General features: G+C 41.9%; 2 protein-coding genes across 5 annotated transcripts in view; one reads left to right on the top strand and one right to left on the bottom strand.

Annotated features, from left to right (window-relative positions):
- LOC134211440 (methylcytosine dioxygenase TET) overlaps positions 1 to 20169 on the top strand; it is a 470864-nt gene extending 450695 nt beyond the window's left edge. For all 3 annotated transcript variants that reach the window (XM_062688291.1, XM_062688293.1, XM_062688292.1), the window contains 8 exons: positions 11249 to 11377; positions 11669 to 14405; positions 14468 to 14672; positions 14773 to 14936; positions 15008 to 15286; positions 15362 to 15593; positions 15697 to 17320; positions 17685 to 20169. In XM_062688291.1, coding sequence (XP_062544275.1) covers positions 11249 to 11377; positions 11669 to 14405; positions 14468 to 14672; positions 14773 to 14936; positions 15008 to 15286; positions 15362 to 15593; positions 15697 to 17320; positions 17685 to 17723 — 5409 coding nt within the window. In that variant the 3' untranslated portion in view covers positions 17724 to 20169. The remainder of the gene's footprint in view (positions 1 to 11248; positions 11378 to 11668; positions 14406 to 14467; positions 14673 to 14772; positions 14937 to 15007; positions 15287 to 15361; positions 15594 to 15696; positions 17321 to 17684) is intronic.
- The window catches only part of LOC134211441 (tRNA N6-adenosine threonylcarbamoyltransferase-like), a 60854-nt gene continuing 50173 nt past the window's right edge, over positions 10496 to 21176 (bottom strand). The window contains exons 3-4 of one of the 2 annotated variants that reach the window (XM_062688296.1): positions 10962 to 10996; positions 10496 to 10895 (exon numbers count right to left, since the gene is read on the bottom strand). The gene's annotated coding sequence lies outside the window, so the exon portion shown is untranslated. Of the gene's footprint in view, positions 10896 to 10957; positions 10997 to 21176 lie in introns of both variants that reach the window. The other variant, XM_062688295.1, reaches the window with a different exon arrangement.

Genomic DNA, 21176 nt, shown 5'->3' on the forward strand with positions numbered 1-21176 from the left:
TCTACCCTAGCTGGCAACGTGGCAGAGCAGGTTTTCCTTCATCCCAGTACATAATTCATTATTATTTCACTGGTCCCCTCTCGGTGCGCGGCGCGACCGACGACCGTCGACCGAAGACTGAATGTTGGCTGAAGCAGAGTGTCCCCAAAATTAATCTACATTCCGCGCGACCTCCTTCCGCCTGCTGCTGCATCGTCCTCATCGCCAGGAATGCTGTGCTCAGACACGCACTTTTTCAATTCTAGTTGGTGGAGTTGGAACTCGACCTGCCGGGCAAACGGGCGAAAAAATCTCATCTTCATCAACATTGTCAACACACGGTCATAGTAATTTGGTGGGGAGGTTTCTATCAGTAGATTGGTCACAGGTAAATCCGTTCGCTTTGATTAGAGTCTTTTTAATGTTTAGGCGTTTGGGATTTTTTCGGAAAACTGACGGCTATCATGTCAACTACTGTATCTGCTTACAATGAAACTTTTCATGCAAAAGATGTAACTGTCACATTGGTAATTGACGGTAAAACAAGTAATTTTTATCGTGGCGCCACACATAATTGCAAATATCCTGACCTGACAATATAAAAAGTTAACTTGACATTTCATTACGTACAAATTTACAAAAAAAAAACATTTTGAGCTATCTCTGGCATAAGGACGAATGTCGCAAAAGATAGTTCTCTTCACCGACTTCCCTTTTCTGATAAAAAAAATTAAAAGCAGAGGATTCGATGGTCGGAAAATCGGAGAGGATTTGAAAGTCGGCAACATTCGACCTTTTCCCGGATAGAGCTTGATTTTGCTCTTGGCCAAACAGTATTTCGCAGAAAGAATTCTGCGCACCGCACCGCAACGTACCTTTCCAACCACAAAATCGTGCTGGAGTAGGTATGGGATGCAACCCACCGAACAACATTCCTGGAAAAAGTAGAAAACAAATTTCGCACAAATATCAAAATCATCTTCCACTCGCTCTTTCTCGGCTTTTTTTATGATGGTTACGAAAATATTTGCGATCTTAATTAATTCCGATATAGGATGGCGGTGTCTTTAATGTTGAATGTTTGCTTTGGAAAATTACGTTCAAACACCGATGATAAACACAAGTCGCTCGTAGCTACAGAAACAACATTCTCTCAGCTCAAACATTCGATTCCACTTTGCGTTCGATTCCGATTGAACGATGGAAAAATTTTCCTTTCCATCATCATTGCTCGCATCGATAACATCACGCGTAACTCTTCTTCCTTATCATGCGTTCGGTGGATGCCTTTTGCTTCACCCACCACCGCCTACTCCTCCTGTCGACGAACAGCCCCTTTCGGTCCACCCGTCGGACGACGCGCGGGTGGGGGAGGGGATTGGCAGCGCATGCAATCACGCACCCAGCAGCGCAGCAGGCGTTGAGCGAGAGTAATTGAAAATTAATAATTAATGAGCACGTGAGTATTAATGATACCCACCTCGGACGCCACCGCGCTCCGCCCAACCAACTGAAACCGGACACGCGGTTTGCGTAGTACACTACAAATTGCTACCCATGTAGGTATTGCTCGCTCGCGGTTTTTGGTCATTGCCGGCCGGCGTCCGACTGGATGCATTCGGCGATGCACCCATAGTGGCCGAGCGAGTCAGCGGATCATATGGTTTTGATGTGTTTTTGTGAATGAATAGTAGCTACGGGGATGGCCAATATGAGGCCATCCAGCACTGTATTGTCAATAGGCTGATACGTGAGCAGAGTGGAATGCTGTTTCGGTTATTGATAATTGGGTCATATACAAATAGAGATGAGAGTTACTATATGTAGAGTGGTGGTGGTGGACACGGACTGAATCATGTTTTGGTCTTGAAAAATAATTTTTAATTGTGTGCAGAGATGCCAGATTTGAAGACATGTCTTCAATTTGAAGACATTTGAATCTCCGTGAAGACATTTATTTTGTGAAGACATTTTGAAGACTTTTCAAAATATGTAAAGACTTGTATACCTATTTGAAGATACTTGAAAACAATCAATAAGCCAGCGAATAGAAAATACAATTTTATTACTTATAAATTCTGCTACCTCTATACGTAAACTTAATAAATATTACATAAGTTATAATAGTGTTTGTCTCGGGCTTAGAATCTCAAAATTTATATTTAATATAAAAATACATTCACATTAGCCGATTGATAACTGTAATGCATTTTAGACCTCATGGCGGCGGCGTCGTTTTTGGCGTGTCTGTGAAAAGGTATTTCGACCATTAAATCGGAACGCAATGACCGATCTAACATGCGGCAAACATAGACAGAATTCTTCTATGACTAGATTTAATCTATTCAACCGTTGAGCTGATTTTTTTTCTTAATTCATTCTGAATTCTTCTGATCTTTTCGGCATTTCCATTCCATCATTCCACATTCCTCTAAATATCCGTCGGGAAACTCTTTGAATTTCCCGTGGATTTTTAAAAGAATTTTCAGTGGAAATTTAATAGAATTTTTCGTGTAAAATTAAAAGAATTTCCGATGAACTCCCACAAAAAAATCCTTTTCAATTTCCACAAGAATTTTGTCTCAATTAATTTCCATAGAAAATTCTAACACATGTCAACAAGAAATTGAAATTGTTTTGGTGTTAAAAAGATATTTCTCAGAACTTCCATGGTAAATTACTACAGGCAAATGTTCTTAAAACAAATCCCGAGGAAACTTGATACACGATTTCGTAAAATTCTTCCTTGAATTCCTTTGGTAATTCTTCTATAAATATCTTTGGTCATTCTTCTATTATTTTTTCTGAGAAAAATCGTTTTGGTATTCTTTCTGAAATTTATCCTGAAATTCCTCAACGAATTTGTCCGGAAGTTTCAGGGATTTCCCCAAAAAATCCTCCAGGAATTCCTTTGGAATTTCCTCCAAAAGCTCCTGCATAAGATCATCCACGAATTCCAGCGAAAGTATATCCAAGAATTCCTTCGGAAGATCCTCCATAATTCCTCCGGTAGTTCCTCCACGAACTCCTCCAGCAGTTGTTTTTAGGAATTCCTCCGGAAGTTCTTCCAGAAATTCTTTCGAAAGTTCCCCCAGGAATTCCCGTGGAAGCTTCTTTAGGGATCCCTCCGGAAGTTTCTCCAGGAATTATTCTGGAAGATTCTCCAAGAATGTTGCCGAAAGCTTCTCCAAGAATGCCTCCGGAAGTATACTATGGAACTTCTCTGTTATTTCCTCCAGAATTTCTTTCGGAAATTTCTGCAGCAATATCTCAAGAAGATCCTCTAAGAATTCATTCAGAATTCCTAAGAATTCATCCGGAAGTTTGTTAAGAAATTTCTAAACAAGGATGAATTCCTATAGGAACTTCAGGGTAAATTCTAGAGGGATTTTCTGGTGAAACTCCTGAAGGATTTTCTTGATGAATTTCTGAAGGATATTCTTAGGAATTACTGAAGGAATACCGGAATGTATTCTGAAGTTCCAACAAGAATTCCTTCTTAAGTTTCTTCAAGAATTTCTCCTGAAAATCCTCCAGCAATTCCTCCGGAAGTTCCTTCAATAAATCCTTTGGATGTTCCAACAGGAAATCTTCGGGAAATTTCGTCAGGAGTTTTAGAAGTTATTAGAAGCTCCATCCAGAAGAAATTAGTATAAGTAATATGAAGCTCCATCAAGGATTTATCCGGAAGTTGCTCCAGAAATTTATCCGGAAGTTCCTACAAAAAATCTCATGGTAAATTTTGAATCCGTACAGGATATTCTTTAAAAATAATTTGGAAGAATTCCACGTGGAAGTTCAGTAAAAATAGCCAGTGGAATTTCAACCAGACTCAATAAAAAATCCAGCGAAACTCGTTATACACTATCTCGTGAAAATTTTAAATTAAATATAAATATTTAAACAATATTTAAATTATATTTAAAAAAAATTCTCTAGAATTTTAACAATTTAAGTATTAAAAAATAAACATGATTCCACATCAATAAAATAAGGACCTGATTGAATTTACAGACCTATTGGATTTTGAAATTTTTCGCTAAAATTCATAATTTTAATATTGAAGACATTTGAAGACATTTTTAAACGACTGTGAAGACATTTGAAAATATCATCTGGCATCCCTGATTGTGGGGCATGTTATGTCAACAGTGAAGAAAAATGGGCTTAAATATTTTTCGCACAGCAAGGCAAAAGATATTCCCGTGAATAGCAAATTAATTTTGACTGTGAGTTTTGTAGTTTTTTGCCGAATTCTAAGGGATTTCCCGTGGAAATTCGAAGTAATTTTTCGTAAAAATTTGAAAAAAATTCCCGAGGAAATTCGAAGGAATTTCCCAAAAAATAAATCGAAGGAATTTCCCGAGGAAATTCGAAGGAAGGAATATTTCGAAGGAATTTCCCGAGGAAATTCGACGGAATTTCCCGAGGAAATTCGACGGAATTTCCCGAGGAAATTCGACGGAATTTCCCGAGGAAATTCGAAGGAATTTCCCGAGGAAATTCGAAGGAATTTCCCGAGGAAATTCGAAGGAATTTCCCGAGGAAATTCGAAGGAATTTCCCGAGGAAATTCGAAAGAATTTTTCGAGGAAATTCGAAGGAGTTTCCTGAGGAGATTCGAAGGAGTTTCCTGAGGAGATTCGAAGGAATATCCCGAGGAAATTCGAAGGAATTCCCGGAGGAAATTCGAAGAATTTTCCGAGGAAATTCGAAGGAATTTCCCTGAGGAAATTCAGAAGGAATTTCGAGGAAATTCGAAGGAATTTCCCGAGGAAATTCGAAGGAATTTCCTGAGGAATTCGAAGGAATTTCCTGAGGAATTCGAAGGAATTTCCTGAGGAAATTCGAAGGAATTTCCTGAGGAATTCGAAGGAATTTCGAGGAATTCGAAGGAATTTCCCGAGGAAATTCGAAGAATTTCGAGGAAATTCGAAGGAATTTCGAGGAATTCGAAGGAATTTCGAGGAAATTCGAAGGAATTTCGAGAAATTCGAAGGAATTTCGAAATTCGAAGAAATTTCGAAGGAATTTCGAAATTGAAGAATTTCGAGGAAATTTGAAGGAATTTCGAGGAATTCGAAGGAATTTCCTGAGGAAATTCGAAGGAATTTCGAGGAATTCGAAGGAATTTCCGAGGAAATTCGAAGGAATTTCGAGGAATTCGAAGGAATTTCGAGGAAATTGAAGGAATTTCCTGAGGAATTCGAAGGAATTTCGAGGAAATTCGAAGGAATTTCCGAGGAATTCGAAGGAATTTCCTGAGGAATTGAAGGAATTTCGAGGAAATTCGAAGGAATTTCCTGAGGAATTAAAGGAATTTCGAGGAATTCGAAGGAATTTCCTGAGGAAATTCGAAGAATTTCGAGGAAATTCGAAGGAATTTCCTGAGGAATTAAAGGAATTTCCTGAGGAATTCGAAGGAATTTCCGAGGAAATTCGAAGGAATTTCGAGGAATTCGAAGGAATTTCGAAATTCGAAGGAATTTCGAGGAAATTCGAAGAAATTTCGAGGAATTCGAAGAATTTCGAGGAATTCGAAGGAATTTCCTGAGGAATTCGAAGGAATTTCGAGGAAATTGAAGGAATTTCCTGAGGAAATTCGAAGGAATTTCGAGGAAATTGAAGGAATTTCCTGAGGAAATTCGAAGGAATTTCGAGAAAATTCGAAGGAATTTCCTGAGGAAATTCGAAGGAATTTCGAGGAAATTCGAAGGAATTTCCGAGGAATTCGAAGGAATTTCCTGAGGAAATTCGAAGAATTTCCCGAGGAAATTGAAGGAATTTCGAGGAAATTCGAAGAATTTCCTGAGGAATTCGAAGGAATTTCGAAATTCGAAGGAATTTCCTGAGGAATTCGAAGGAATTTCGAGGAATTCGAAGGAATTTCGAGGAAATTCGAAGGAATTTCGAGGAAATTCGAAGGAATTTCGAGGAAATTCGAAGGAATTTCTGAGGAAATTCGAAGGAATTTCGAGGAAATTCGAAGGAATTTCCCGAGGAATATCGAAGGAATTTCCCGAGGAAATTCGAAGGAATTTTCCGAGGAAATTCGAAGGGATTTCCCGAGGAAACTCGAAGGATTTTCCCGAGGAAATTCGAAGGAATTTCCCGAGGAAATTCGAAGGAATTTCCCGAGGAAATTCGAAGGAATTTCCCGAGGAAATTCGAAGGAATTTCCCGAGGAAATTCGAAGGAATTTCCCGAAGAAATTCGAAAAAAATTCTCAAGGAAATTCAAAGGAATTTCCCGAGGCAATTCGAAGGAATTTCCCGAGGAAATACGAAGGAATTTCCCGAGGAAATTCAAAGGAATTTCCATAGGAAACTCGAAGAAATTTTCAGAGGAAATTCGAAGGAATTTTCAGATGAAATTCGAAGGAATTTTGAAAGAAGTTTCCCGAGGAAATTCGATGAAATTTCCCGAGGAAATTCAAAGGAAGTGAAGATGGGTAGATACGCCACCCATTGTCAAGCTGATAAACACCGATCAGACTAGGTACCTTGATGTCCTTGATTCAAATTTGGAATGTTAGAAATTCGAGACAGCTACAAAAATGTTTGTTTACATTGACTCACAGTTCACACACCCATCTGGATGTATGTAAATACGAGGAACGACTAATAAATTCGTAGAAACCGATTCACATCATGCCTGAATTTTCTGAATTGGAACCGTGCCCCGAAGAATAATGTCGGGGACGTCACAAGATTTACGGTGGATGCCCTTCGGACTGGTCTCTCCGTCTCTATCTCTTCTACGATGCGCACAAGTCAAGGAAGGTGAAATATTTCCTGTGCAAGTGCATTGTGTGTGCGGAGCTTGATTTATTGAAGGTTTCCTGTTTTCCATCGCTACCTTCGCCGTCGCCGCCGCCGCCACTGCTGCTAGTCCGGCTGGTGTGGATGTATTTGTGACAATACATGTGCGAAGATAAACTTTCGCTCGGTGAAAAACTGAAGTTTCCTTTTAATGACATTAAAAACACGCACACCAACACACACACATGGCGGTAGTTCGCGAGATGCTATAGAAAATTTCGCAGACAATAGGGGTATAAATTACGTTCCAGCGACTTTGTTTAATTTATTACAATTGAATTTTCCCTTTTCGTTGCTGTTTTCCACAGCAACCGAGGTTCGACGAAGGCACCCAGCGTTCCGTTCCGTGATGCTGATGGCGATGCCATTACGGCGGAATGGGGGAGTACCCTTGGCCACGGCTACCGCGCGGGGAACTGCCACTGCATTCGACTAACTGCGGCGGCCGACGACGACGACGCTGCCGCCGGTAATTTATTGATCGCAAGCGTGAATAACACCTCAAACTATTGTTTCCTCTTGAGGGACCCCCCGTTTTGCGGTGCGCTTGGTACTTGCGTTGTGCCACCATCTTTGTTCCTTTGCAGCCATGGTTGTGCCGCTATTGTGTGCAACTACTTGAGCATTCTTTCTATTTGACACTTGTGCAAAAACAAAACGCAGTAGGCAGCCATAAATTTATAGCAACCGAGCTGCTGCTATCATTCGTTTGAAGACTTGGCGACGGTTCCGCGGAAAGTAGCATTTATGAAATATTTCCAAAAATTAAATTGTTTGTGTGAAATTTATGATCTTTAATGGGTCGTCTTCTTCGGATGAGAACGCAACCGCGACGGTGCACCCCGTATCCGGCTTTCATTACCTCTACACCGCATGGAAATTGTGTCAGCCCATGCCGAACGAAAACTTTGGCGATATTTTGCGTCGATTGTTCGTTCGCTGGCTTATAACCCAAGTTTCTGGTTTCCCGCACGCCGCTTTTCCGTTTATGGGCTGTAAAAGTTTGCAATTTTTAGTTTTCCTCTTGTTACATCATTGATTCAACTTCTCAGTTCACTCCGCTAGTTTGCTATACCACCGTGAAGGCATATTTTACATTCACACAAAAGAGCCGTGTTTTTTCGGGTTAAGATGTTTCACAGTGCACTAATGAAAATGTGGAAAAGAATATGTTATATTTGGATAAATGTTTTAGGCAACACTTATAAAAGCAGTTTCTACAAGTAAAAAATAAATAAAACAGAAAGTCATCGATTTTGTTGAATAATGTTTTGAAAATTTATAATTTTTCCCTGAAATTGTATAATTACGGATCGAATATAAAATTTATCGCTGCCTAATCGTGAACAATAAACAATAGATAAATTACCGTCCGCAACTGCCACATGTACGTCTAATCAAAAATAATCATCTACACCTGTCCCACACTCGGAACTGATTTTGAGTGTAGTCGTGTAAATGTCAAAGCTTTCGCACTTCCTCTCCCATCCTCTTCTGTATTGCAATGGGTGGTGGATGTGTCGGCAGAACTACGAAAAAGGATGCGAATGATGCGGTCCTGTCGAAAATGAGAACATCACTTTTGATGAATTTTCCGGACGCAGAAAATGAGTTTTTCCGAGGTCGCCGTCGTCGTCATCCTACAACCAACTACACCGCTCGGTTTGGTTATTTGGCATCAGAGAAGCACTTCCCCTGGCTTGGCTTGGCGGCTCGACATCATCTGACGATGGTTTGGCACGTCTTTACTTCGTCGGTGTGGTATTAGGTTTGTGTGTGGGGCGCGGAGGTTTTTGTTTATTTATGGAATTGAAAGGATGAAAGCCCATCGAGTTTCGCACGCTTCGCAACGTTGGAATGTTGGTTTTTTTTTGCAAATATTGGGCATAGAAAGAAGGTAGAATATGATGAATATTGAACCAAAGGTTGATTTTTTATGTCATTTTCATTAGTTTGGTGGAATGACGAGATTCATAGCATCTGCTGCGGTTTCAGCTAAATTTGCACGATCGAGGATGGCTGCATGCCGAGTAAATAGTTTGGGTTGAGGATTTTAGTTCCAAGCAAGGCAAAAGTTATTTAATTTTTATGTTCAACACTACAGTGCTACATTTGCATTTTAAAAACATGTTGCGTTCTAAAGAAAATTATTCAATTTGATCAGATTCGATCGATGTATGACAAACTTTGCTATGTAGTCTGTTAAAAGTTATTACTAGTCAAATATTTGCAAATAATAAATCAAATGCATGTGTTGAGCTAACCATTTTTTCTTCTCCGAAATTTATAAGAAAAAAAATCTGCATTTGAATTATTTAAAAAACTTTTTAACATTTTAACAATTTGACTTTTCCTAAAGCAGGGATAAAAAAACAGATTCTCCAAAAAATTGATGATGAGCAACACTCACAGGCGATCTTCCTTTCAAATTATCACCGAGTAAGAATCGTTTGAAAATCGCATCTTGACTTAAAGCATTTATCATCAAACCATTATACCAAATGTAGAAGATTTAACGGGACTGTTGACATTTAGCTGGTACTAGACGAACCTGCCCGATCTAGCTCGGGTATTTTTTTCGATCTTGTTAATCGTTCAGTTGATTGAAGCGTCGCACGCTAGATCGATTTCAGTTTGAGTTTGAGGAAAAATAATATTTCAAGATACGTCCGTGGTTTATATGGACTCAAAGAAAATGCAAACTCATTCATATATAGATTAGAAAGTTATTTGAATGATAATTCGGAATCGTTTGATTCCAACAGTTATCGCCGGCGACAACTCGCCTACTTTTCTCACCTGAAAAACTCTCAAATGAAAATTGCAAACATTAGCTGCTGAGAATGATTCAGCACAACACTGTCCAAATAACAAGAATTTGTTGTCAAATATGTTTCAGTTACATCGGACTATCGCCATGCCACACAAGAAGAACAAACTCGATCCACTGAATTAGAAACACGGAACAGACAGAATTTGAATGCAAATTTCCTAATAAATTATCTTGAATAACAATAAATAGCGAGGGGGGATGCAGCCGGTCTCACTTGCGAGAAAGCTCACAACCGCACAAACACATGCGTCTCTCGTTTGCATAGAAATTGCTCTATTAAATTTCTTTTATTTTTAGATACACACACACATTCGCACTCTCACTTTTGCCTTCCGGTGTGTGGCGGTCGTCCCCTTCCTTCGACGGCTGTAGTCGTCTCCCGACCCGACGAGGATTGCGCTTAGGAATCAACTACAGCCCCTTGCTTGGGCCAAATAAACCGTCCACCGTCGCACCCTCATACCTATCGGCAGCTCTCGTTCGTTACGCTTTACTTGTGTGGGATAAAACATGCAAACGATTTTAATTTTACATGACAGAAGCACATTTTCCGTCCAACATACATATTATATGTGCAATAATAAGTACAGAGGTGCTCCATCACCATCTTCGTCGAGTGAGTAAATGATCCGTTCGTTTACTCATCTCAGTATCGTCCAAACCTCAAATTGCGGACAATTCAGTTTCAGCAAAATTAATGATCGGCAAAATATGATTTTTTTTAAATACAATGAAAATCAAATTGATCATCGAGTGAGACACTTATTATGTAAGAGCTTATGGAGAGAGGGGCGTCTGTCATTTTCTTAAGCTCTATCTAAATAAAAATATTTTACGTGAAAAAATCTTACGTGCAGAGGGTTTGAACTTAGAAAACAAGTAGCCAGTAGGGATCGCAATGTTTACTCCTTCTCACGAGCCAAGAATGCTCACACTCACGCAGATTTTGCCGAGGAATTGTTTAGTGAAAAAGAAAAAAAGGCCTGAAAGGTATTTTTAAAATTCAAACGATTTAGGGTGAAGATAGAAATTCCATCATATGCATTATTGCAAATAATTTTTCACTTGGTAAATTAACAAGCAACTAGTTGAACTGTCTTTTTGGTTTGATGGCAAGCGTGCCGAAACGCCTTAGCATATCCAGCAATAGATTACTAATGTCATGCTTACCTCTGTTCAGTTTGAGAACCCCTGACATCCTTCGGCACTAATAGGTTCGAAAAGGCAGCACTTTAAGTCCGATGTTCTGCTATTTGGCTGTCGCTAAAAATTACAAAAAAAAATCATTTTGGCATCTATTATTATTATCATTATTTTGACATTACCCACGTTAGAAGTTTTCCATCGAATATACTTTTCTCGACCTGAAATACGAAAACGAAATAAGCATGGGTGGAAAAACACATTAAGCAACGACGAAGGGTGGTCATAATGGACGCGAACCCACGAATAGCACGTGTGCTATTATAATGGGACTATCTTGGATGAAAAAAAACTACACTACAAACATTTAGAAGTTTCGACCGTTGGAAGTTCAGCTACACCGCAAAGCACATACCACCGCCACTCCTTTTAAATTACTAATTGTATTTTTCTTCTTCTTTGCTCCTCCACAGGCACCGATGGCGTTCTACCCGACCTGGCAAGCCGACCCATCCCAGGGCTGGCAGAATCAGTTCATTCAGCAGATTCCTCAGAACACTCCCGCCATAACACCGCTAAACTCACTCGAATTCCAGCCACAGGTACATTACGAATACCATGCTGTTGTTAATCATCATCATCATCCACAACTTCCACCACCATCAACAATTCATCACGACCAGTTCGACTACGAGCGGGTGATTCCGACCATCAACCCTTTTTACTGATCACCCTTCCCACAGAAACAAACAATTCACTTCATCCAAAACTCCCTCTCTACTATCCTATCCAATTCAGACTCTCGATTTTAACGCCACGCCATAGAACTCCCCACCAATCACAAAAAAAAACCGATTGACTCTCACCCGCAACCAATCTGTCTAACATTCTAGGGCTACGCAGCATACCAACCGAACGGTTACGTTCAAACGGCCGGAATCGGGTTCGACCCGAACTACGGTCGCACGTATGCCGCACCGCCAACCGTTCAGCGGTACGAATTCCAAACCAATCAAATCACACCGATCAACCAGGTCTCGCTGCAGAGCGTTTCCTTCGCACCGACCGTCACCTACGCCGGACAGGTCTCGACCGGCCCGGCCGTAGTCTCCCACAATCCGCACGATCAGTTCAACCTGCAGCTGAACAAGCAGACGTCGGGAAACGACATGCCTGGATATCCACGGGTGAACAGCGTACCGCCGCGCTCACTCAATTGTAATGGATATTCAGGCCAAGAATATGGCGGCCAAACCACCACCCAAGCCAGCTCGGCCACGACGAACGTGACCAACGCCAACGGGACTTCCACCAGCACCGGGGCCAACAGTGGCACCGGTACCGGCAGTTCCATGCACCCACCGGCACAGGTTCCGCAGTCACCGAACAGGCAAACCCAGCAGCAACCCCCACGCCCCAACTCAAACCAACAGCTCTACACACAGCAGTCTCCCAACCCATACAGCAGCAATGGTAGCAACAGCAATTTGCAGCAATCGCCAAATCACAACAATGGTGCTAACAGCGCAAACAACAACAACGTTTACGCGCAGCAATCGCATAGCGGCATGCACACCCCTTCACCCATGCAAACACCAGACAATCATCAGTCGCCCAGTCACTTGAACGGTGGACAACAGCAATCCCAAGGCGACTGGGTGAGCTGGAATCAGCAACAGCAATCTCCCGACATGTTCAACCAGTCGGATCGAGTGAACCTCAACTCACGGTTGAAAACGATGATCATGAACAAAAACGACCCCAAGGACGGGGTCGGAGGCCTTCAACCGACAGGCCACATGAGTCATTTAGGAGTCCAGGGACAGGGACCGGCCCAACAACAGACCGGTCATTTTTTATCGTATAGCCACCATCTCCGAGACAGTCTAACGCCTACATCGCTGGCAGCTGGTGGCAGTAACTCTGCCACAGGTCAGTCGCCAGTACCCATGATGAGTGGCGGAACAGGCAGCGGCAGCAACAGTACATCCAATGATGGTACTATCGGAGATGGTGGCGGTATGATCAACAGTATCAGCAATATTGTTGATCCCAACTGGAAGCAGAGCAGCAAATCGCCCGGTTTGGGCGGAATTGAGAGCAACGGAGCAAACAGAGCAGAGCACGAACATCACACGCTAATGGGCGACCTTCATCACGGTAGTAAGCATCAGGGTTTTGAGCAGAAGCAGCAACTAATTGACAAGAATAATACCGACCCAGGAGGTGGTGGACTCCATCACGATACGGGCGGCGGACACGACATCAAACATAAACTTCATTCCTCTAAATCGTCGTCTTCATCATCGTCCTCCTCCAAGTCTAAAAGCAGTAGCCATAAGAATAGCGATAAGCATAGCAAATCGAAACACAATCATCATCTCGACATGAATCAACCGATAGACTCTAACAAATCTTCCAGTAATATTAATAGCTATTCAAGTAGTAGTTTTATGAGCGATCAACACTCATCGTCATCGTCGTCACCGTCACCGTATCCGAATCTTAATCAAACATATCCAGCAATCAATCATAGCAGTAGTAGTAGTAACCAATCGTCACTTGGGCTTGGTGGCTATCCCAGTCATCTAGACAGCAAACTGGACGATAAAAGTCCCCTGAACCGATTCCGCCACGACAACCTCAACAGCGGATTCAATCCACACCTTCCACACCAGCAGTCACCGCAAGGCATCCACAGCGGAGCCTTCCATCATCCCCAAACTGCAACCAGTGGTGGCTCTTCGTCCTCCAGTTACAATCTGATGAACGTGAAAAAGGAACCGGGTCTCCTAGACGACGGCCAACCACCCAAGTCCGATGGTTACGAAAAGAACTACCAAAATTTCATCCGCTATGGAGAATATAACGACAGCAGTCAACCGCCACAAAGCCAAGTATCCCAGCACGGCAGTTCTAGTCTTTCCGGATCAACCAAATCCGAATACAACAGCTACTATTCTCCGTACGGCACCTACCCAAACTACCAAAACTATCCCAACTATCATAATCAAAACTTCAATAGTCCTTCAGGCAACAATACGCTGCCACCGGCACCGGAAGTGAGCACACCATTACCCGCCATCACCACTCCTGTTGCCCATCAAACCAACTTCGAGCAACAGATCCCCGCTCACACGTACCCCATTCCCAAAAACAGTGGCATTCCTCAACCGGATGTTCCTATCAAGCTGGAGGCGGAAGACAACTCGTATCTCACCAACGCACCGCCACTGGGTGAACCCAGCCCGATCAACAACAATCTTCCAGCCGCCATACCCAATACCACACCGAAGGCAGCATCCGAACCGGAGGCTCCACCCCCGGTTCAACCAACCCCTGCCCCTACCACGGGAAAATCCAAAAAGTCCGAAAAGAAGGACAAAGCTAACAAGGATTCGTCCTCCGGCGGCGGTGACGGTGAAACCAAAACCGAAGGAAGCAGTAGCAAATCCAGCAAAAAGAAGGAATCCAAAGGCACGAAGAAGGAACAGGAAGCGGCCGCCATTAAACAGGCGGAAGACGAGAAACTGGAAAAAGCGCACAAACCGGAAGCTCCGGATTGTGATTGCTTTACCTCTTCGGACACCAAAGCTCCGTCCGAGCCGGGAAGCTACTACACCCACCTCGGTAGGATGAACTTCGAAACAAAATCTCAAAACCCCCAACTAACACTTGTTTACATTTTATAGGTGCCGCAACATCCCTAGAGGAACTGCGACGTGAGACGGAAACTCGCGTGGGTCTATCCGGCAAACAGCTACGGATAGAGAAAGTCGTGTACACCGGCAAAGAGGGCAAGTCCAGCCAGGGATGCCCGATTGCCAAGTGGGTGATACGACGAGTCGATCCGGAGGAGAAACTTCTTTTCATCGTCAAACGGAGACAAGGGCATCGGTGAGTCAATGGTCGGATCTTAACCTTCTGTACCCACAACTGCTAAGCAGGAGGATTGCGTTACTAATCGGCTTTGTGTTACACTCATTTCTTTCCACAGATGTAAGGCGTCATTCATTGTGATATGTATCGTAGTCTGGGATGGTATTCCGACGCAGGAAGCCGACAGCGTCTACCGGATGCTGTCGGTCAAACTGAACAAATACGGTCTTCCAACGGTACGTCGCTGTGCGACAAACGAGAACCGAACCTGCGCTTGTCAGGGTAAGTTTGCGATCATTAGTGGGAAGAAAAAGTTCTTGGGTTTGAACTGCGTTTTGCGTTATAAACCTTAGGTCTCGATCCGGAAACTTGTGGAGTCTCGTACAGCTTTGGCTGCAGCTGGTCTATGTACTATAATGGTTGTAAATATGCTCGCTCCAAAACGGTACGCAAATTCCGTTTATCTGTGAAGAATGAAGAAGCAGAGATCGAGGAACGAATGAACATCTTGGCGACGATGTTGAGTCCGCTGTACGTAACGGTTGCACCTCAGGCCTTCCAAAACCAGGTCCAGTACGAACGGGAAGCACCCGACTGTCGGCTGGGACTGAAGCCCGGAAAGCCCTTCTCAGGTAATTAGATGGACCAGTAAAAATTTCGGAATGCTTTTCTTGTAACACTTACTTATTCTCCTCGTTTAAAAATAGGTGTAACCTGTTGTTTGGATTTCTGTGCCCACACGCATCGAGACCTTCACAATATGCAGGATGGATGTACCGTGCAGGTAACGTTACTAAAACCATTACCACCAGGCGTTAAAGCCGACGACGAGCAACTGCATATACTTCCGCTTTACACAATGGATACTACTGACGAGTTTGACAGTGAAGAAGGCCAAAAGAAAAAGGCCGAAAGCGGAGCCGTACAAGTGCTGGAGAAGTGAGTGTAAAGCATTGGTTTCTTTTTTAGAAAGCCTCAATTGAAGCTTGAAATGATCAACTCTTGAACGACATTTTTAACCTTTCGATATTTTGCATTACAGATTCGCAACTGAAGTCCGAGTACGATCAACACCGCTTCAGCCATGCCGGCGGCACGGTAAGAAGCGAGGTAACGGCAAAGACGAGAAGACAAAGGATGACTCCAACAATGAGGAATCTGTGCCAGAAACGCCGCCACCTCCTCCGCCTCCGACGAAAAAGGAGAGTAAATCTAAGAGCAAGAAAGGTTCGAATTCAAGCGGCAACAACAGTGGTAACGGAAGTAATAGCCAAAACTCTTCTGGCTCCGGCTCACCAAAAGGCCAAAGTTCGAATAGTAACAGCACAAAAAACAGTGGCGATCCTAACGGTAACGGTAATAATAGTGCGACAAATATCAACAAACCACCCACTCCGCAAGGACAGCCGGCAGGCAACAATGGGTCAAACAGTGCGTTCACTCCACCAAACGCAATTACCTCGCCAAACAATGCAGGTAACAGTACCCTCGTAGATATGGCTTCCATGATCGACAACTTCACCGATGCCCAGCTACAGTCCAACCAGATCTCGAGCACGGTGCTGGATTCGCCGTACAGCTATGACTACAACACTGGTCAGTACATTGACAACCGACAGTACTACAACAACTGGCCCACGGATTACTACGGTAATCGGACCGATCCCAACAAAATGCTGGGACGAAACGAGGAGATTCCTGATACTACCACTCGACCCGGCAGCAATAGCAGTAATTCTGCGTTTAGTCCAAGCATACCGGATCCGACGAAAACGCCAACTCCTATCCATCTAGACGACTACAGTACCACCAAACTGAACCAACAGCAGAGCCAAAATACGTACCACACGCTCCAGCAGCCGGAGCAAGGTTTTGTAAAACCGAAACCACCAGACTACAATCCAGGCTACGGTTACCACCCAAATACTCCCATGGGCTACGGTTACCATTCTCCTTACACGCCATATGATCCGTACCAGAACTACAACTACGGCTACCCCCCTCAAACCTACCACCCTACATATCACAACATGTACTCTGCCACGCAGACCCAGCTACCAGGAACTGGCCCGGCGCCGCCACCTCCACCAACTGCAGTCATACCGGCACCTCCTCCCCCATCCAATTGGAACCTTTACCCACCCCATCCGCACCATCAAACACACATCCCGCCCAGCGCTCCATCCCAGCTGCACACGCCACATCAACCCCATCTAGGTTCCAAGCAGCACGACATTCCTCCGGTTATGCAGCAAGCACCGCAACCGCCCGCACCTCCGCCACCACCGAAGGAAACTCTCGGCGAAGTCACGGAAACCAACGAAAACGTGGACTGCTTCGAGGACGCCCAGATGGGTGGAGTGGCGATCGCGCTCCCGCACGGTAGCGTCGTGATCGAGTGCGCCAAACTGGAGATGCACTCGACGACAGCGCTGAAGAAGCCGAACCGCCTGAACCCGACCCGGATGACGCTGATCTTCTACCAGCATCGGAATCTGAACCGACCGAAGCACGGCATTGCCGAGTGGGCGGAGAAGATGCGGCTGAAGAAGCTCGGCCTGGCCGTCAACGATCCGATCGACGACAAGGACATGCTGCTGATGCAGGAGGACGACATCAAGGCGGAACCGCTGGACGATTTGCACCATATGCGGCATATGGGTGATGTAAGTATTGCCTGATTTTTCTGGTGGGAAAGCAATGATCTCAGTTTCCTGGACGCGCTAATAGTAAAAGACGTAGGATTGTCATTTTTTTTAAATAACAGGAAAAGATTGTCACTGTCCGGAGCATCTTTCGCTGGCATAGCAAGATCCATATGATTTGGCAATTCTGTACCCAACATGTTTCGGACAGCATAACAATATGAACCAAAGCGACAATCTTTTTCTGTAGCTTATAGCCTTTTTATAAAGAACACACAATTTTAGATGCCTCAAACTTTTCTAAAAATGGAAATAATCTCCACCAGAGTTACAACACTGAAACAATTGATCACTAAAAATATTTTATTATATTATTATACCACAGGAACACGACATGATGGACGTTGAATACTCGGGTGTCTAGTGGTGAGAGAAAAATCTGCCGCCAGGGCGACCGCTGGATGAGCAGATTACAGCAACACGTGGCCACAGCAACAACCAAACGACGACGCCCGGCTTTGCGACGTCGCCGTCGTCGGGGTCATTGACACCGCAGCCGCCTCTGCAGGCGAGTAGTGGAGTGCCCGGTTCCAGCCGAGGGACGGCGTTCCACCACCAGCAGACGCAGCTGCCGCATCAGTGGCTCCCTACCACTGCGGGGCTTCAGAGCCAACCGCATGAAAGACATCATGATCCTAACCAATACTACTACTATTACTACTACTGAAGACTATAATATTTCGAGGAGGATGTGAAGGAGTATATATCAATCGATGCTAGTGACTACATAAGGTTTAGGGTTTGGAACACTCAATGAGGAACACTAATCATACGTACGCTCCAGTTTACTGGGGACTCAAAACGAGGAACTATAAAACGTAAACAAAAATGTTTGAAATTTTATTTTCGATGGTTTGACAGGAGTTTTATCGTGATAAGCATTTGAGATATGTTTCGCAACACATTCAACTGCTCAAATCTATTCTTGGATTGTTTCTGTTTGGATGTCGGAATCTGATAATCTTTCGAAAAAAGTCCGTTTCTGTTTGTCTTTTCGAAGAATGAAACAATAACAACAACAACAAACGCACCTTCAGGCACACACTAAAGAAAACATAGGAAAAAGATATCAAAACTAGCTTTTGAACAAAAAATCAAATATTTTGAAAACAAGAAATAGCAAATTTAAAGTAAAGAAGAAAATAATCTATATCGAAGTCAAGAGTACAAAACAAACATGTTGTTAACACAAAAAAAAGAATCTGACTGTTCCATTTTGACTATTATTTTGAAATCCAACGTTTCTCGTCGAAAAAACATGTATGGACCACTTAACTCCTGCATTAATCTCCTCGATTTTTTGCTGCTTATCGTAAATTTAAAACAAACAAAAACTGATGACAAAACAAACGTGAAAAATGCTCTCGCTCTAGAATTTTTCACTGGGAGAACAAAGTTCCCCCAGCACAACTACTAACTACTACGCTCTTTAGCTCCAATTTGCTGACTTTGCTTATCGAAAATCGTATGAGATATATCACACAAACGTTTGCTGATAACAAACTAGCTGTTATAGATTTTTTTTCTTTTGTAAATACGATTCTTCGTTTGAATGCGAACTCCACTACGGAATCGGCAAAATGTCTCGTTTTATCAAAGTTTTCTTTCTTTTTTCTTCCTATTAAGTAAGAAATCGATTCCACTATACTTTCTTTAGGTTAAAATAATTCCTATTCCAGTCTTTTATTTTCCTGTGAAAGTCTAGTAGGATAAGTGAATGCCCAGCTAGGCATGAGGAATGCACATATACAATACACACACATTCAAAGGGAAGACAAAAATTTCAAAGATGAAAAAGTATTAGTATTTTAACTTAGAATCTAGGTCTTGTTTTTATTTTATTTTTCCTGTATTTTTTTTTGTAATAGCTTGTTAAGTAGGCTTTTCTCTGTAAAATCTCTTTAACATTAAATTCGTTTTTACTATTGAATATTATTCTTCTAAACTGATGAAGTGAAACAAGTAAAAGACAGTGAAAGGACAACCGTAACTCGAATCAGTTTTATCAAATAAAAGAACTGAAGAAAATGTAACCGATCATTTATGTTAGGATGTGTACAAGTGAATGTTTTTTTAGTTTTCCTGAGATTCAACGATGCACGGAATCATTATTTAATTATCTATTTAACTATTTATTACAAACTAATTCACACTCTCACATACACATTGCATCCGTTTCATAAAAAAATGTGAAGTTGAAATTATCAGCAAAAGAACACAAACACACATACAGATAAGCGTATAAGTAACTCTATTATTGTCATTAAATTATCCATTAGTTTTAAGTATCATTTGTCTCGTGAGCAACAATTTTGTCTCGTATAATTTAAGTTTTTAGTGAATAAACAAAACGAGTAAAACCCGTACGCAAGAAAGAGGAAATCGACATTTGTGCGCATCTTGTTTAGCCATAAAAATAAAGGAATGCAGCAGACCGTTTTAACACAGTGGAGACATCAGTCAGTTATGATTTGACATATTTTCTCTTTCTTTCACACAGCAAACAAACATGTTAATTTGCTACTGATCAGTAGTACAAGACCATAATTACAAGTAGATGTAAAATAAAACAGTAGGAATGTTATATAGACGTAATTAAGGCACGAATGCAAACAATGATCAACACTGAAGATGCTGATAATGGGAAAAGGCGCGTCAGAAGCGCATGTGTAGAAAGAAAACAAGACAAATTTGCCATATTCTGAACAAAAAAACATTAGAACGTCAACCGTGCGTAAAAGGTAATGAATACTCATATACGTGAACATTATTTTACAAGTAATACCAATAAATTGCAGTTTTTAATTCAACATTGCCGGGTTTGTTTTATTTTTCGTTTGATTCCTTGTTTTGATTTGAAAGAAAAAGAAACCCATAATGAAGCTCCGAACAGAGCTGTCAAATTGGGAACCACTGCTGACGCGGAACGATCATCATCGCGTCCATTGAAGCTTTTGTTTTATTGTCACCCTGACGCGAAAAACACTGAATGCGAATAACATACCGTAACTAGCAAGTAATATTAATGGTTCATTCTTTAAATGTAGATGGCAGAGGGCATCATAAAAGCTGAATGTAAACAAAAGAAGCCATATTTGTATGTAAATTATTGTTGAAAGAAAAGTAGAGGCAATGAAATGAGAAACATAGTTATATAAAAATATATTTTTCGGAAACAAATCAAAACAAAATTGACAATGTGAAAATCGTTTAGCTATTGAGACAAATAAGATACGTATTGGAAATGAGATAAGCTTTGTAGGTTGAAACTGATTTTCCCAGTAACTAAGGTACAGAAAAAAGAACTCTGCTTGAATAAAGATGATACCCATCGTAATTACAACTTGTTCATCAGTTTCTATTCAACTTTATCTGAACCGCAAACTACATAATCGACTATCTTTCTCAGATGCTTTCTAAAAGAAAAAATAGCAGCTCTTTAAACTATTTACCACTTAAAAGCAAAACATAAAACGGATATGTAATGCCAAAAAAGACACAAACGTGAGCGTTGTAGAGCAAAACGCTTAAAGTATATTTTGTAGAAATTAAAAGCAATCACAGCAAGACATGAAGCGTTTAAAGCTTGAGCGAATAAAATGAAACGTCCTCTATACTAGATGCACTTTAATGAACAATAAAATTCGAAATTGCAGATATTTATTACCTACTAGATAACAAACATCGTGCATTCAGAATGATCTCATATCACAACGGATAAAAACATTGCGATTAACTAATCAATCAGTTTTTAATGATTTGGATAACTACTATCAAGTGGTCGCATTAAGGATAAACAACTATTCCTACAACTTGG

The sequence above is a fragment of the Armigeres subalbatus genome, chromosome 2 (genome assembly GCF_024139115.2).
Source record: "Armigeres subalbatus isolate Guangzhou_Male chromosome 2, GZ_Asu_2, whole genome shotgun sequence".
NCBI lineage: Eukaryota > Metazoa > Arthropoda > Insecta > Diptera > Culicidae > Armigeres > Armigeres subalbatus.